General features: G+C 36.3%; 1 protein-coding gene across 2 annotated transcripts in view; it reads left to right on the top strand.

The window, feature by feature from the left end:
- Positions 1–15,616, top strand: part of LOC129254367 (palmitoyltransferase ZDHHC5-like) — a 56,710-nt gene extending 41,094 nt beyond the window's left edge. For both annotated transcript variants that reach the window (XM_054892829.2, XM_064115509.1), the window contains exons 5-8: positions 8,114–8,216; positions 10,926–11,017; positions 11,682–11,862; positions 13,835–15,616. In XM_054892829.2, the coding sequence (XP_054748804.2) occupies positions 8,114–8,216; positions 10,926–11,017; positions 11,682–11,862; positions 13,835–14,635 (1,177 nt within the window). In that variant the 3' untranslated portion in view covers positions 14,636–15,616. The remainder of the gene's footprint in view (positions 1–8,113; positions 8,217–10,925; positions 11,018–11,681; positions 11,863–13,834) is intronic.
- The last annotated feature ends 989 nt before the right edge of the window (positions 15,617–16,605 follow it).

Raw genomic sequence — 16,605 nt, forward strand, 5'->3', positions numbered from 1 at the left:
AATTAAAACAAATCTAACTTAAAGTGAAGGGAATTAAAACTGTCATTTTTGAAAAGTTTGAACAAATTAGGCTATATTCTCGACATTTTAAATCAATATTTTATTTTCGGGCCATATAGGCCTGCAGATTTTGGGGAATTTATTATGTTCCTATAAGAACAAAATCAGCACGTTCACCAAATAACACAAATTTCAACATTGATGGTGTAACGGGAGGCTCACCAAGAACAATAATGAGATGCCCTTTAATAGCGCATGTAGATCAAAACACTAACTTATACAGAATTATTGTACAACTTAATATATAAAAATGATAGGCCTATATTTCATACAAATTAAAGCAAGTTACATATCATGTAGGCCTATATAGAAATTACAAAATTATATCCAACATAAACATAGAATCAAAGGACGTAAATGTGGGAAGGATGGAAGGAGGACGATGCAGTTAAAGGTAGGGAAATCCAGAGAAGGGCTAATTCACTGCAGTCTTTTGAATTAATTGTCAATCTTTCTATTAATGTCCGCTGTATGTTTTTATTTTTATATGATTGTTTATATGTTAGTATATCAACATTGTTATCTATTACAGGCCTATATAAACGGACAGGTAAATGCAAATTATTTAGAATTTCATCCCGAGAAATCAGGTTTTTAAAATGCCAAATTAATAGCATAATCCCCATGTAATCACTCTAATAGTGTATTGAGATGCAATTTGTCATTCATATTTTCGATTTTTATGAGGTTGTGTTTTTTTCTTCAAGAAAAAGGCCGGAGACGGCACCCCTTTTCACAGCGTTACAACGCACGAGCTATGGGTACATCCGGGTACTTTTGCGAATCTATACCTATCGAGCAATGGCCGCCACGCTCCACACAATCACAGACGTTAAGTACGCGCGCCTATGGCGACTCCGCACTCTAGCGTAGTTAGTATACATCTCTATGGTGCCAACTGATTCATGAAGTGGCAAATATTTTCATTCTGCACTCCCACTGTCAAGGTTATCAATTTGATTTAGTGATTTTTCTGCTGTTTGCATCAATTAAAACCTATCTCAGAAAATTGTCAATAACAATATGTAATTCATATTCAATAACTGGCTGTAAAAAAAAAACAGTGGCATGTAATTTTGAAGTAAAAAACCCTCCAAACTTACACAACATTGCATTCATATATATGTAGGGCATACAAGTTCCTACCAGGACATATTACCTGAAATGGTTACAGATGAAAACTGTTAACCTTGGCGAGAATAATGATTTGAAAGACGTTTCAGCTGTGTTTGTAATACTTTTCCCCCACTCTTATCTTTTACTTCATCTGAAACTGGCTTTCATTTTACACTGTCTCTCAAGAGCTCTGAATTGTCACATGGTGTAAATATTTTACTGTTAACTCTGCCAGAAGCATTTTAAAGGGGGGAGTGAACAAACCAACACTCTTATGTTGTCTCTCATTGACTGTATTTATGAAGGGCTACATGTGCATGTAGACTTGAAATATACCTTTAGAGATAACTATTGTGATACAGAGGATAAACTAATCTATAATTTTATTTGTTTAAAGAAAACTCAGATGTTTCTGCATGGAAGGGTACCTTCTTTGCTACTTTTTAACATAATTATTGCGATATGAATGTATTGAGTAGTGAATTGGTTTGTTATCATCCAAGTGGGTCTATATTGCAAGACTACACTGCTCAATGTTGCAACATGGGTAAGGAACCTGACCGGGCTTGAGAAGTTGAGGACTTGAGCTGGTGCTATATATACAGGGATGCTGGTTCGCAATTGCTTTAAGGTGTCAGTAGTATTTCCTGTACGGATCTTCCTCATGGAAAAACGACAGCATTGAAGACAAATTATTCCACCTCACTCTAACTCATAGACTTCTCCGCTCGATTCAGTTTATTGTTAATTATTACATGTCAAGCTCTGAAGCTGATAAAGGATATGTATCATCTGTATCCTCATAGATCCATGTTGTCATTAGCCTCTGGTGTCACTAGTGATGTTTATAGTTGTCCTAGGCCTTCCCTTTCAAATGAGTCATGTATTCTGGTTTTGCCTTTCTCACAGCACGCCCTCGTGTGACCCATGCAATGTCAGCCTGTGTATGCAGTGCTGGATTATGCAGAATGAGGTTCTTGTAGTAGTACGTTTATCAAAGGAAGAGTTCTCGATTTTTGTGAGCACGTAAAATGAGTAAGATGAAAATCAATATTTTGTGATTACATTTTTTTAATGACTTTTAATAGTCTTATTGGTCAGATATTACAGGAAATTTATTTAAGATTAGTCTGAAAATTTCAGTACATTGACTGAGCAGACAATAAAAATTGCATTCCCATCCTCCCCCACCCTCCCCCCCCCAAAAAAAAAAAAATATATATATATACCAGTCTGTCCATAGTATGGATAGCGACAGATATGTCAGTTTCTGCTTTGCTTTTGGAGAGAGGTTCTTGTGAAGGTTTTGTCATTTTTCATGTATATTTTTGGCAATGTCAACTACTGATTCTCCATCGTAAAGTCTTCAAGGTCTTACTTTTTTGTTCCCTTCAAGAAATTGTCATGGAGCCAAATTTGTTCATTAGTTAGTGCAGAGAACTGTTCGTGAGACATCGTTAGTGTACATGAGTAGCTATAGGCCACAAGGGCGTAATGTTTCCAGGCCATCACTTTGAATACAAATATATGTATATGTAGGCATACATGTCAATTGCATATTTTATATCATTGATTGTGATATGGGTTTGTACATACACATACCTTTTTTAGGATCATTGAGTGATGAATGAGCCCTCTGTACTTACATGTAAAATTTAAAATTGGAAAATAAATTTGTAATTTTTATGTTGTTTGCTGTAACAAAGTTATATTCCTAGAGACAGAACCTCCAAAGCAGTAATTGTTGAGAAATGATGGCTCATTAACATATTACAGTAAATATATCCCTTTTCCCATTTCCATTTCTTGTGCAAAGAGTTATAAACTGCACGCTGAATTAATTTTGGGGGATAATAATGGCAATTGTTTCCATGTTATTTTCTTTAATTCAAGATTTCCATATTGCACCATTGATACTTATTATTATTATATAGATGTTATTCAAGAACTATTGCATTGTATTAGCTTACCTTATCTAATTTGAAGGTAAGGGAGAAAACTAATTATTATGATTGTTGAATTTAATTGTACGAACGTGCAAGATTGCAACATCAGCGCGCAAAGGGCTCAACGAGCACAAGCTGCAAGCAGCTTTGTGGAAAAGACTGGTATTGAGTACCCCTCAAAATAATGGGGTATAATATGTATTTGGATACAGCAATATAACATAACATGCATGTGTAAGACAACAAATGGGGGTTGTGTTACAGCAATGAAAAGTGACACCTTCATCAGTCATACTGAACAGAATTAGATCTCGCTTTCAATTGGATTTTGTTTCCGAACTTTCAAGAGCATGAAAAAATTGTGTTTGAGGAAATGTTGAAAAGACAACAATCTCCGATTGCCATTGACTTTTGTGTTAAAAAGATGGTCCCATTAGTTGGGTCATGTCTTACTCATACCTGGGTTACTTACTAGTTCAATTGCAAGGCAATTAGAGCTTGAGCTTGTCATGTTTGTTTTCCAACTTGTTCAACTAGCAAGCGTCATTTAGAGAGTTTCCTGTGATGTCATATTTTGATTACCGGTATCACCCTTCTTTCCAAGCTAAGACATAAACCTGGAGCCTCGGTGATACATTTGTGTGGACAAAAAGAGTACCCATAAGGAGTTTTAAAGGAGAGTTTATAATCATTATAGTGCATTCATCAAAGGTTGCAAAGCGATGATTGGCTAGTGACAAAGTCATAATTGATAGTTTTTATGATAATGGGCTCTTGTCGTTGAATAAATGAAAGTGTCATTACAAGTTTTTTTTCTTCTGGTTTTATGGGAAGAATAAGAAAGTAACGAGGTCTACTGCAAACTTGCACAAAATTAATCGGACCATATATATGTATGCAGTCCCATACATGCGTTTCTACATGTATGTGCATTCACTACATTTTATTTTTTGGCTGAAAAAAGGAATAAAATTTCACAAAATACACATTTTAAGCACATCTTTTTATCAAAGGTGAAAGAAAATATCAACATTTTCTAGTCGGGTTTATCCACAATTCAATCTCGTGACCAGAACTCTTTCAGATACATGGTATTCAGTCACTCTTGCAAAAATTCACAACACTCTCTCATTACAGTCGGGGGAAAAAAAATAGCGATTCTAGCTATTGGTAGGCACGTGTCATTTTGCATGCCTCACAGTCAAGTCAAGTAATGAATATGGGACTGACAAAATATTGACATGTTTCTAATTTGGGCTACCTCCTTAATCCACAAAATGCAACATGAAACTTCAATCACGTCATTTTTCTTTTCTCCTTTTTTGGGGGGTAGAAATTAGTACGTGCAGCAATATAACTGCAACTCGGCGTTTGTGTGTACACAATGTAGTACCGATTATAAATCTGCTGATATTTTCATATACATCAAGCATTGCATTGAAAGAGGATCATGTATTACATACATGAATACCTCATGCTCTGTTAATTCTTTTAAATGGCCTTTTATCCAAGCGCTTGTGATGTATTTGTCATTTTCCACTAGGGGTTTAGAATGTTTTTTCTCATTTCTTTTTTGAGGATTCTGATTCTGATATCTTACTTTCCAACTTGTAAACATGCCTACTCTACTGAATTTGATCTTTTGAAATATCAAACTGAAGATCATTATTAAAACAATTTCTTTCAAACACACATTTTCTTTCCCAATCCCTCTCTGCTCCCCCCCCCCCCTTCTCCCCGCCTCTTGTCATTTCAGACTGAAGCGGGGAAAGGGGATGGTTTAGGTTAAAACTGACATGTAAATAGTACAGTACATGTATGTATAAACTCATGCTTTCTGTATACATCATACAGATGTATTCCTTTGGCATTGATTTTGACGGTCGCTGCTCGTGTGCTCGAGGGAACGCATTCTAATGCAATCGTCTGCTGACTAATTTTGAATGCAATCCTCTGAATGTCGTCACTCTCTGACTTCAGCGCCGTCTAAGCCTGTAAGCCTAGACGCTACAAGTTTATTCATTCCTCTGACTTCATAGCCATGTTGTCATCACTGTTGTACACAAAGTCATCAGCTTAATGTCGGGAATTCTTCGATTTTGATTTTATACTTTGTAATGACAAAATGTTTGTATTTCATTTTCTAGTTTAAAATTTTATGAAAATTGAGTTTAAATCCTATATTTAGTTTTAGAAAATCCCCCAAAATGCATGTTACTGTTCAATTTCATTACTAGATGATAATAATCCGCTTTTATATAGCGCTTAATACATCGGAACAACGTGTCTAAGCGCTTTACAGATATATATCATTACCCCGGTCATCGGATTCAATCAGTCATTACCGCACACAATGTGCGCATACCCTCCACTCCCTGAGGAGTATTCCAGATAATAGTGTGTGCCTAGAATAGTTATGATGTGAAGGATCTGAAGTAATTTTTTTTATTATTGGATATATTTACTGATTTTACCTCAAAATTTGTTTTGATTGGATGCCTGACATGCCTGACATAACACTTGGGGCACCTGCTTGTAAATGACATCACTAAATAAAAAAATTTAACCTTAATAACTTTCTTAATCCGTGATGGATTTTCCTCAAAACCAATATTTTCTATTATTTTTTCTGCTATTTTTACAGTTTCACAAACTTTTCATCAGGGTGAACTTCCCCTTTAAGGAAAACCAACAATTAGAGAAGGAACTTGTTGCAGAAATAGTAGTACAAACGAAACAAAAAAATTAAGCCAAATTTGATTTTCCACCAACTAGAAGTACAAATTTAAGTATTTCATATAATGCAATTGGCCCATGGACCTTGTTTCGCAAAGTGGTACAAATATCAATAACAAATACCCAAAATCTATAAAATATGATATTTGTGGATGTGAGTAGTTCAGTGAGAAAATGCATCAGGGAATTCCTCACCTGTACTGTGACATATAGTGTATGCTGTTGAACACAGCCTCAACCTTCAATTAATGTCATTTTAATGTTCGGGTCAGGGGAATTTGAATTGAAATCGTATTTGATATCGCATTGTAAAGATTTCTAGCATCCATCTTCAGTTCATATTAACCCATATCCATTGAATGTCTTCCATCCTAACAATTGCTGTGTGAACATGATTTTTCATCCTAACACACTGTGTGAACATGACTTAACTCTTACTCTCAGTGTGGTCATCATGTGTATAGTAGGGATCACGTTTCTGCCTGTGTTCGGTCTAACAGGCTTCCACGTTTCGCTCTCATCCAGAGGAAGAACGACTTACGAGCAGGTACAGCTGAATCCGTGTCACACTGCCAACCCCCCCCCCCCCCCACCAAGCCCCCCCTTCCTGTCATTGTGTCAATAAATTGCTAATTTTTCATGCTTTGTTTTCTGACTTTTCACTATTTCCTGTAGACAGATTGGATGGAATGCAAAATCAATGTGTTTTGTGATGCTGTGAAAACGTGTTAGATTTCATTAGATTTTGAAGCTGTTTTAGTGTCTGTTTGTTCATATTGGTCCTATGGGCCTTCATATTTTGTATGGATCCACCTTCAAGCAATTATTTGCAATTTATTCATGTGAAAGCAGTGAGGAATCTACATGTACATGTAGATAGAAATATTTTGTTTCATGGCTTTATCTTTTTGCTTGTGTGGGTGGATGTTTCATGTCTTGGTTGTTCTTATTGCTCCATGTTTATTGTTATAAATAGATCACGCACTGTTCTTATCCCTAACATTTAAAATTATATTTTTAGCATCATTAACAGTTGTAGTCATCATGACTACTTGAACCATCATCATCATCATCCTTGTCAGCATCAACTTGTACAAATCATCATCATCATTGCCATCATCGTCGTCATCATTTTTATTACCATCTCCATCCACAATATCATCACTACCATCATTTAGCATCACCACCATCATTTATCATCACCATCATTATCATCGTCCACATCATCATCGTCATCACCATCATTGTTGTCGTCGTCGTCATCATCCTCATCATCATCTATATTCTTAATCAACTTCAACTTCTGCATAGTATCACCATCATCATTATCACCACCATTATCACTATCATCGCCACCATCATCATTGTCATCTACAATCCTAATCTACATCCAACTTATGCATAGTAGAGTCATCATCTTAATCATCATCATCTTCATCACCATCATCATTGTTATTACTGTCACCATTATACATGTACTATCATAATTTTCATCATCATTCAGCACTGTTGTCATGTTTATCATTCATCACCATCATCATCTCCATCATCATCATCAAAATCTGAACTGTTGAGGTCTGCATTACACTCTGCATTTTACCGCCAGCTTTTTCTCACCAGCACTGTCACATTTACTCATTGATAAATATGAGACAAAATGATACAGGAAGTCGGTGCATCACTCAGGCATGGAGTCACCCAACCAATTTGCAAATGCAGTAACCTGATGAGAGCTTTATTTCCCTTCATTATCGGCAACATTTTATGATAAACCTATCCGTTCTATTGTCGCCTCTTTTCAAGTAATGGATGGCCTCATACATAATTTCCTTCTCTTTTTAACTAATAATAAGTTATATCACGTAAAATGCTTGATGGAAAACCATTTTTTTCCCTTTTTTTTCTGCTTGACAATGAATGGAGCATCGCGCTGTTCAGCTGGGCTAGAGTACATTTGTCTTGTGAACATATTGTGATCTTTGATTTTAAGGTTATAGTCACCTTGTGTTTTCTCTATGTCCTACTATGTTATTTTGACAAGCTTTAATGAAAAATACAGTTTATTTTTATATAGTACTGTAGTTCCACAATGTGCAATGCACTACTGCATGCTTTTTTCACTAAATTTTCACCCAAGTGTGTGAGCATTTAAATGAAGCTTTTAAATGTTGTATATTCTTTTTTTTTAATGATATTTTTTTTTAGATGTTCTGATTTCCTTGACCTACTTTCACTCTACCTTTTTGCTATGTCAGTATTGTTGTGATGAGTATAGATACCCTATGCTTCATACCAGTGATAGTGCTTACTGTATTCCATATATCTCTCGTCTGTAAGGGACGCACCACCAACGAGCAGGTAAGTATATTGCAGCACCAGAGAACCCGGCAATCCCGGGAGCCGTTTCATTAAGCTGCTCCCAGAGTTATATGCATGACTTTACAAACGAATGGAATACGTGCTTTTGCTAAATTTCATTGTGAGTCATTTGATTTGAAAATATGATTTTTTTTAGGAATATGATTATATTGTAAGTTGTGGTAAATAGAATCTTAAGCCAAAGTCGTTTTATTAGTTGAAATTTGATTCTGTAGGATAGGAATTAAATCCCACTTTGTTAGAACACTAGAGCACAACTGCACCAGAATGTATCCTAGACACTGTTTTCATTACCATCCTAAAACTAGTTTACTGGAAACTACTTTAGTGGAAACTAGTTTAACGTGTAATGAGAACGGTCGAACCGGTCTTGGAAGCAATATTTCAAACCGGTTCAGAAAACCACCTCGGGATGTAGTTTTGAACATCGCTTTACCTTGTTAAACTGGTTTTAGTGTAAGTGAGGACACAACCGTTCTTCGGGAAGCAATCTTCGCACATTTCGAGCGCGCCACTCCACACATTGTATGTGGAATGCCTACACTGCGGTTTCAAATTTCGCACGAAACTTGTCACCCCACTGAGAGTGTTCTCATAGCAACAAGACCGCTTCACATGAAGTAGTTTTGAAAGACACTTTCGGGTGATCAAATGGAAACGCTAGCAAAGCGATCTTCCAAATTGGTTTCCTGAACCTGTTTCCAGTAAACTAGTTTTAGAAAGTATAAGTGTGCTAGTCATTCGTAAAGTTATGCATAACTTTAAGAATAGCTATTTTGAAATGTCTCCTCTCCTGGTTTTCTTATATTTTGTTGCACTTTTTTCCTCCCGTTCCCTTTGATTCTGTAATTTTTCTTTTACATTTTCATTCCAGGATAGAGTTCACAATATATACATATTAGGAAGTTCTCATTTTATAGCAATGATATTGCAAATGTCATGCATACTTGACTTTAAAGGACAAGTCCACCCAAAAAAAGTTGATTTGAATAAAAAGAGAAAAATCCAACAAGCATAACACTGAAAATTTCATCAAAATCGGATGTAAAATAAGAAAGTTATGACATTTTAAGATTTTGCTTAATTTCACAAAACAGTTATATGCACATCCTGGCTGGTATGCAAATGAGGAGACTATGACATCATCCACTCACTATTTCTTTTGTATTTTATTATATGAAATATGAAATATTTTAATTTTCTCCTCATTGTCAAGTGATACAACGATTAATTCCTCCCTGAACGTGTGGAATTAGTATTGTTTAATACATATGGTTCAGTCAAGTTGGTCCTTATTGTCAAATCTATAAAAAATGAAATATTGTATAATTCAAACAATAAAAAACAAAAGAAATAGTGAGTGATGGACATCATCGACTGACTCACCTATTTGTGCATATCACTGTTTTGTGAATAATAAGCGAAACTTTAAAATGTCATAACTTTCTTATTTTACATCCGATTTTTATGAAATTTTCAGCACTATGCTAGTTTGATTTTCTCTATTTATTCAAGTCAGCATTTTCCTGGGGTGGACTTGACCTTTAATAGAGAATGTGCATACAGTGTATACAATTAAGCATGAGTGCAGTAACCAGGATTAATGTGCATCCCAAAGACAAAAAACAGATTTGAGTTTATCAATCCTTTATCAGAAATTAATCGCAATTATAATCAAGAAATGGCACATATTCATAAAGCATATCATCCTTCATTTGCGGAAGTTAATGATATACTTCTTGCATGAATGAGTTCAAAAAACAATTTGAAGGTAATGGGCCAACAATTCATTTGGTGAGCACAATCTGAGTTCCAAAGGGAAAATCACACATTTCCATAAAGTTTGTCCTGCTCTTTGATAATACTTCATGTAAGAAAAATGGCAGAGAAAATCGTAAGTGTAAATTGTTGTAGGAAAGCATTTTATTTAACCCTTTCCCTTTCCCCTCAGTGTATCCTAATTTTACTTTTCTTTTGGTTGTATACCCTATGTTCTCTGCCCCCTCCCCTGCATTTCCTGTCACCCTGCTTGCCTAATTAGACCTGACACTTCATCTTTTGTTTGTAGGAACTTCAAGGTATTTCCTTAGTTCGAATTGAAGAGTTATTTTAAGTTTCCTTTTGTATTCTTGGTAAGAAGAGAGGCCATCCCATGGTGATGTTGACACGCAAAACACCATACGCCACAAACAACTTTTTTGAAGTACATGATACGTGATTCTATTCTTCAATTCTTTTACAACACGTTATTGTTTTTTAATGATACCTTTGTACGTGTAGGTTAGACATGGCTTTTAGTTTCAACTATGATATTTATTTTTATCAAACAACATCCGTCTCTAATTTCTTTTGATCTTTTGTGACAAGAGTGTATAACTCAAAGGGGGCTTGTATTGCAAAATCTCTGTCCTTGAAGTGTACTTGTCTGCTGCCATCTGGAGTTGAAAAATAGTAATATACTATCTGGTTCTTTATAATGAGGGCAGCAATCATAATTATCAAACAGTTATTTTGTTCCAAACTCACCATTACATACTTTTACAATATTTTTGTGATCATCAATTCTAGATTAGTCGTTTCAAGTAAAATATAAAAGAATGGGTCGTTGTTTTATTTTCAAACATTGAATTGTTACCATTATGACTAGAGAGTAGGTTTTTAAACATGTTTCTTGTTTTACTATGACAGGTAACCGGTAAATTCCAGAGTGGTCACAATCCGTTTGATAAAGGATGTTTTAAAAATTGTATGGAGGTCTTCTGTGGTCCACAGCCATCAAGGTAAAATATAAGATATGATCAAAACCATCATCATCATAATCACTATCATAGTCGTCATCATCATCGTCATCAACATCATTGCCATCATTATCATCACCATCATCATCATAATCATCACCATCTCTATCATCATCATCATCTTTATCATCATCAGCAACAGCACCATCATCATCATAATCATCATCACTATCATCATTACCAACATCATCCTTATCATTATCATCATCATCGTCGTCGTTGTGACCATCATCATTTTCGTTATGTGTTCATAGTATCGTCAGCACTGCCCTCATCTTGATTTTTTTCTATTTGGATTTCAATAACAGTACTGAGTTGTTATGAAGAAAGCCTATCTTGAAACAGATATTATCTTACAGGTTTTACAGAGCCAATGTCACCCAAACAGGTTTGTTTGGATAAACATTGTAGAAGAAAAAAGGAAAATTGTGTCACATTGTAGGGGTGGATATGATCTTTGAATCTTCAAAAAAAAATTTAATCATTTAGAAGCTTGTGGTTTATACATGTTAGTCTTTAAGTAAGAAGCATAATCTTGAAAAATTATTTTGTAAAGCCATTCAAAGGAACAGCTTTGAAAATAAAAAGGGCACTTTCTTTATAATCATTCACATAATTTTGTCATTTACATTTTCTTGTTCTCCAGGTATGTTGGTTTCAAGAGTAAACCGGTGTCGCTTGCCGCCATGTACATGCCGGTGCACACCACCACTGCAACGGGTAATGGTGTCACCGACAGCCAGGTCCATGTGAGGGTGGAGAGCGGGAGAACGACGGTCACACCTCAACGCACGATGGCGCCATACGTCAATAACAAACAACATCAGGTGAGGTCTGTGTATCTTTTGTGTTTTTTTCCTTTCATCACGTAGAAGTGAGCATCACCGTTTAACACGCACCAACATCATCGCCCCGACCATCATCAGGAGGAAGAGGAGGAAGATGGCGGAGCACATCACCGGTTGCCGTGGTTACTAACAACATGCATCAAGCAATTTGTATATCAACATATCCCTAGTACTAGTAGCGACATATGCACTGTACATTTTGCATCATTATATCGAATAGAAAACTCTTTTGGAAGCAAATAAGATTTCTTTGATTACTACACCATATTTAATTGCTACACCACATTTGTTATTTGGAAAGTAACAAATTCCATCTCAACTGTAAGTGTATACTTGGAATTTACATGAAATATGTATATCCTCTTTGGCCTATAGCATTTAAAAAAAATTGATTATAATTGTAAGACAGACATATACAAGAGAGTTAAAATCAAGCATAAAATTTGTTTTATATTTTATGTTACAGGGTACTTAGCAGGGGCTGCGGAACGGTTTTCAAAGTGGGGGGGCTGACCATGCTAAAAATCACAATCATATGGTCCTTTTTACGTTTTTGTACACGGTTTTGGAAAAAAGTGGGGGGGCTGAAGCCCCCCCGGTTACGCGGCCCCTGCGTAGGTGATAGAATAGGTTGTCAAATTTTATACTGTACAATTGTTTCTTATTCTTCTTTCTGTAAGGCTTAACAGCACAAGTGATATTCTTCATAGAATTTTGCTTTTGATATGGTGTCTGGTAATAGAGCAATGTAAACAAAAACTAAGCATGACATCTAAAGGGCAGCGTGATCAGTTTCTAGACCTGTGTGTGATTCTGATCATGTATACCTTTTTTTAAATCCATGTATTTTATTGGGTTTTTTTTTTTCAATATAAATTGTCAATGAAACTATTCTGATCATAAACAGGATTGACTTGAGTTTAATCAGCATTATTAGAAATAATGATAAATTAATTTTATTGAATCTTGGCTAAAACACAATTTGCATTTTATTTATATGTATGGAAGCACACTTGGTCAAATTTTCTGTCTGACTTGCATTTGCAAACTGTTGCATAATAATTTTCACACCACTTATCAAGGGTCGCAGATATGGTCTCAAAAGTTGTGCGAGACTTGATTGCGGATATATTATACATATATGTATACATTTCACTTTCACAGAACTAAATTTACCTTGAATTTGAAATCTTGCCGGAAGGAATTGATGAACTTTTAGTCATTAAGAATCGCTCATTTTAATACTAAGTACTGTTTATCTGTAAGCCAACAATTATCTACATTGAAAACACACATTATGTACCAGAATTTTTATTCATCATTTAGATATGGGGATTTTATGTATCTACACATCTAGCTCTCAAGACACATCTTTAATGGCAAATTCAAGGATATTTTCACATTCTTAATTTGGAAAATGTAAAATCAAGAAATTTGTAAAATTTTTATTATTTTAAAAAGTTAATGCCATTTCTTAGGATTTTAAATGAAAATCAAAGTTTTTTATAGTAATTTGTAAATTTTGAATAGTGGATGTATGGGTGTTGGTTAGCTGATAAATAGGAGAACCAGCTTTTGACTTCCAACAGATTTTCTTTTCTTTTTTATGAATATATTATTCTTGTATGAATAAATGTTTGAAGAGGTTTTAATATGAATTTGGATTATTTGTAATTGGCAAGCAAATGCACAGAAGCTGAAAATTTTTGAAACACTGAAATCTCCCAATAGACCCTGTAAGTAGGAGTTCCATTCTATTAGTTATAATACCCAGTTAATTCAACTGATTAAAGTGCTTTTGGTCATAATCAGAAATCTAGTAATTAAGTAGTTATAATGATGCAAATTAAAGATCTTGCCAAAGATTAATCATTATAGGACTAGGTTAACTCGGGGTTTGGAGTTAGGATGCTTTTATTTAATCTGCTACTTTGGTGTTCTTGTCTGACAGGTACACTCTACTGTAGGTAACAACCACACAGCACCTTATTTCTCAGACATCAGGAGAGAAGGTCTAGGAGATGAAAGCCAGGGAGACGACTGCGAAGCCGAACCACCTCCACCACCATCATCCGTCAACCCATACAACCAGGTCCACTTATATCAACATCACGATGTTAACAGCTCATCCCCACAGACGGACAACAGGATACGCTACTCAAGAAGGGACCCTAGCTTCAGCAACGAGAGCAAGTCCAACACACCCGTTCACGGGAGCAGCGAACTGATAAACAGTCCTGCGTCGCGCCGAAACAACCTCCGTGATTGGGAGATGAGCAGCACGCCCTCGATGGGCAGCGTGCACAGTCCGCACAGGCACAGCCCTCACGGCTCCAAGGGGAACAATGTACATGCCATGAAAACAAATAACGTGAACCACCACGAGAACAACATCCACGCGCAGCACAACAATCATAAAGCGAACAGTGCCCCCAACCACGTCGAACCTCAAATGCCGCATGTAGCCATGAGAAATCGGGAGGGGTCGCGGCTCCGGCGACCCATTTCCTTCGTCACGGCGCTTAAGATGAACGAGGAGGCGGAGACCATGATGCAAGGGCAGGGGAAGCCAGCTAACAGCGCTCCTGCTAGAAGTAAATCGACCAAGGCGGACGTTGGACGCAACAATCACACGGTGCCCACCGTCAAACGCTCCAATACAAGTTACAACTCTAGTCATAATGCGAGCCACATAGTGCAAGCGAACGGAGAAGATAGGACTCAAATGATGACGTACGAAGTGTCCGTTTGAGACACACCATGTATTGCTGAAATCTTCTCCCATTTTGTCTCTGTGTTGTAGATAAACGTTCTACCACTAACAATCAACTTCTTTCACTTACTGGGATGCACGTCACTTGCAGGGATCTGTGCCACCATGCTACATTTGCCTGATATAGCAGTGGACACAATACTTATTCCTTCATCGCTGTCACTGTCGGTCATGCAACCACCATCATCGTCAACTCTTATTTTTATAACAAAGATATGAGACAAAAAAAAAATGTTCGGAAATATACATGTATTTAACATAGAGAAATTCATGAAGCTAACAGATTTATTAGAAGAATATTGTACATATTATCAGGAGCTATTTTATTTTCTAGTGGAGTTGTTCATTGTCGCTAACCTACCTGCTGAAAATCACCACACCCCTGTATTTGCTGTATATTGAAATGTCATGATAGTAAAAGCCATTTACACATGTACAAGAACATGGGAGGGAGAGGGAGATTGCAAGACATTACAGTGTGAATGGACTTCAATTTTTCAATTCATGCATGAGTTAGGTTTTCAAAGCATTCAGTATCATGTTTGCCCTGGCGTTTCAGCATGGTTCTAGATCACACTTAAACTCTTTGTGAAACACCTCTAGGGTGCTTTAGGGGTGCAAATTGTCCTCCTGAGTGTGTTTCACAAAGATTTAAGTATGACTTCGAGTCGCATTTAAATGTCTAGCTGCGTGCGGTATAAAAGGCATGACCGCATTGGTCAGATCATGCCAAGAGGACGCGCACTACAGCGTACTGATCAATAAGATCGCGCGTTGCATATCATGTACACGCCAGCATTTAAGTGCGACTCAATCTTTGTGAAACACCCCCCTTGCATAGGGAGGTATTTCACAAGCTTTAGGACCATTCAAGTTGTAATTGTAACAATGGATATTGTATCGATGTGGTCAATATAATTACACTTGTGTGCATCATACAAACTGCAAGTAAAATCTGCCCCCCAAAAAAAAGGATCCAGTATGTAATCTTTAGGAGTATAAGCACTGCAGAATGAAAACACTTTGGGGATAATAATTTTCCACCCTGTGGAGCCCTCTGCACTCTAATGCACTGTGATTTGATTTGGAATGAAAGGTTATTACAATACCATACATGATTTTATAATTAAAACAAAAAGAAAAATCATACTGTCATAAGTTCTAAATGGAATGAATACTCATTGCCAGCCCTTTACCAGTGTGTTGGCTCAGTTGGTAAAGCATCCGTCTCACAACCAGGAGGTTGGGAGCTCAAACCTCGGCCACGTCAGACCAAGAGTCTATTTCGCACAATAAAATATGGATTTTCTTTTCTTTCCTTGACGACATAAAAGCAAAGTTGATAGGGAGTCTTGTGGGAACTCCAGGCTTGCTAAAGCAGGTATTAGTGCAGGGGTGGATCAAGATTGATTAGACACATTGGGTGATTTCAAGTTCAGTGTTGACCTTTTGGTGTCGGTGTTAGGTCAGTTTTTACATGATTATAACACCAAACATAAAATGGGGATGGTCCCGAAAAGTCACTCACTCATTGTTGAGATGTCAATAATGTGATGTGGATCAGTTTTACAAACTCTGAATAAGTTTTTGAGCTAGGGGAAGCAATCCAAATTTCAACACCGGACTTGAAATCACCAATTGGATGGTATGGTGTAGTCAAACCTGGGTTTCCTTGGACCACATTTTCATGGAGTGCTGGTTGTCAGCTATACCAATTCAAACTTATTCTTATTCTGCTGGAAAAAGTTGTCAAAAAATCACTTGAGTCCTGAAATGGGAAAAATAGGCAAATACTCAAATATTGTGAATTTTAGTGAATTAAATGATCTATTATAATTTCCACAAAATATGTAAGAAATATTATGAAAGCCCAGCATTCCATGTGAGTGTGGTTTAAAATTCTAGTTAAGACTACGGACCTAGGTTTAATTATCACAATACCACCCAAT

Source organism: Lytechinus pictus, chromosome 2 (assembly GCF_037042905.1).
Source record: "Lytechinus pictus isolate F3 Inbred chromosome 2, Lp3.0, whole genome shotgun sequence".
Lineage (NCBI taxonomy): Eukaryota > Metazoa > Echinodermata > Echinoidea > Temnopleuroida > Toxopneustidae > Lytechinus > Lytechinus pictus.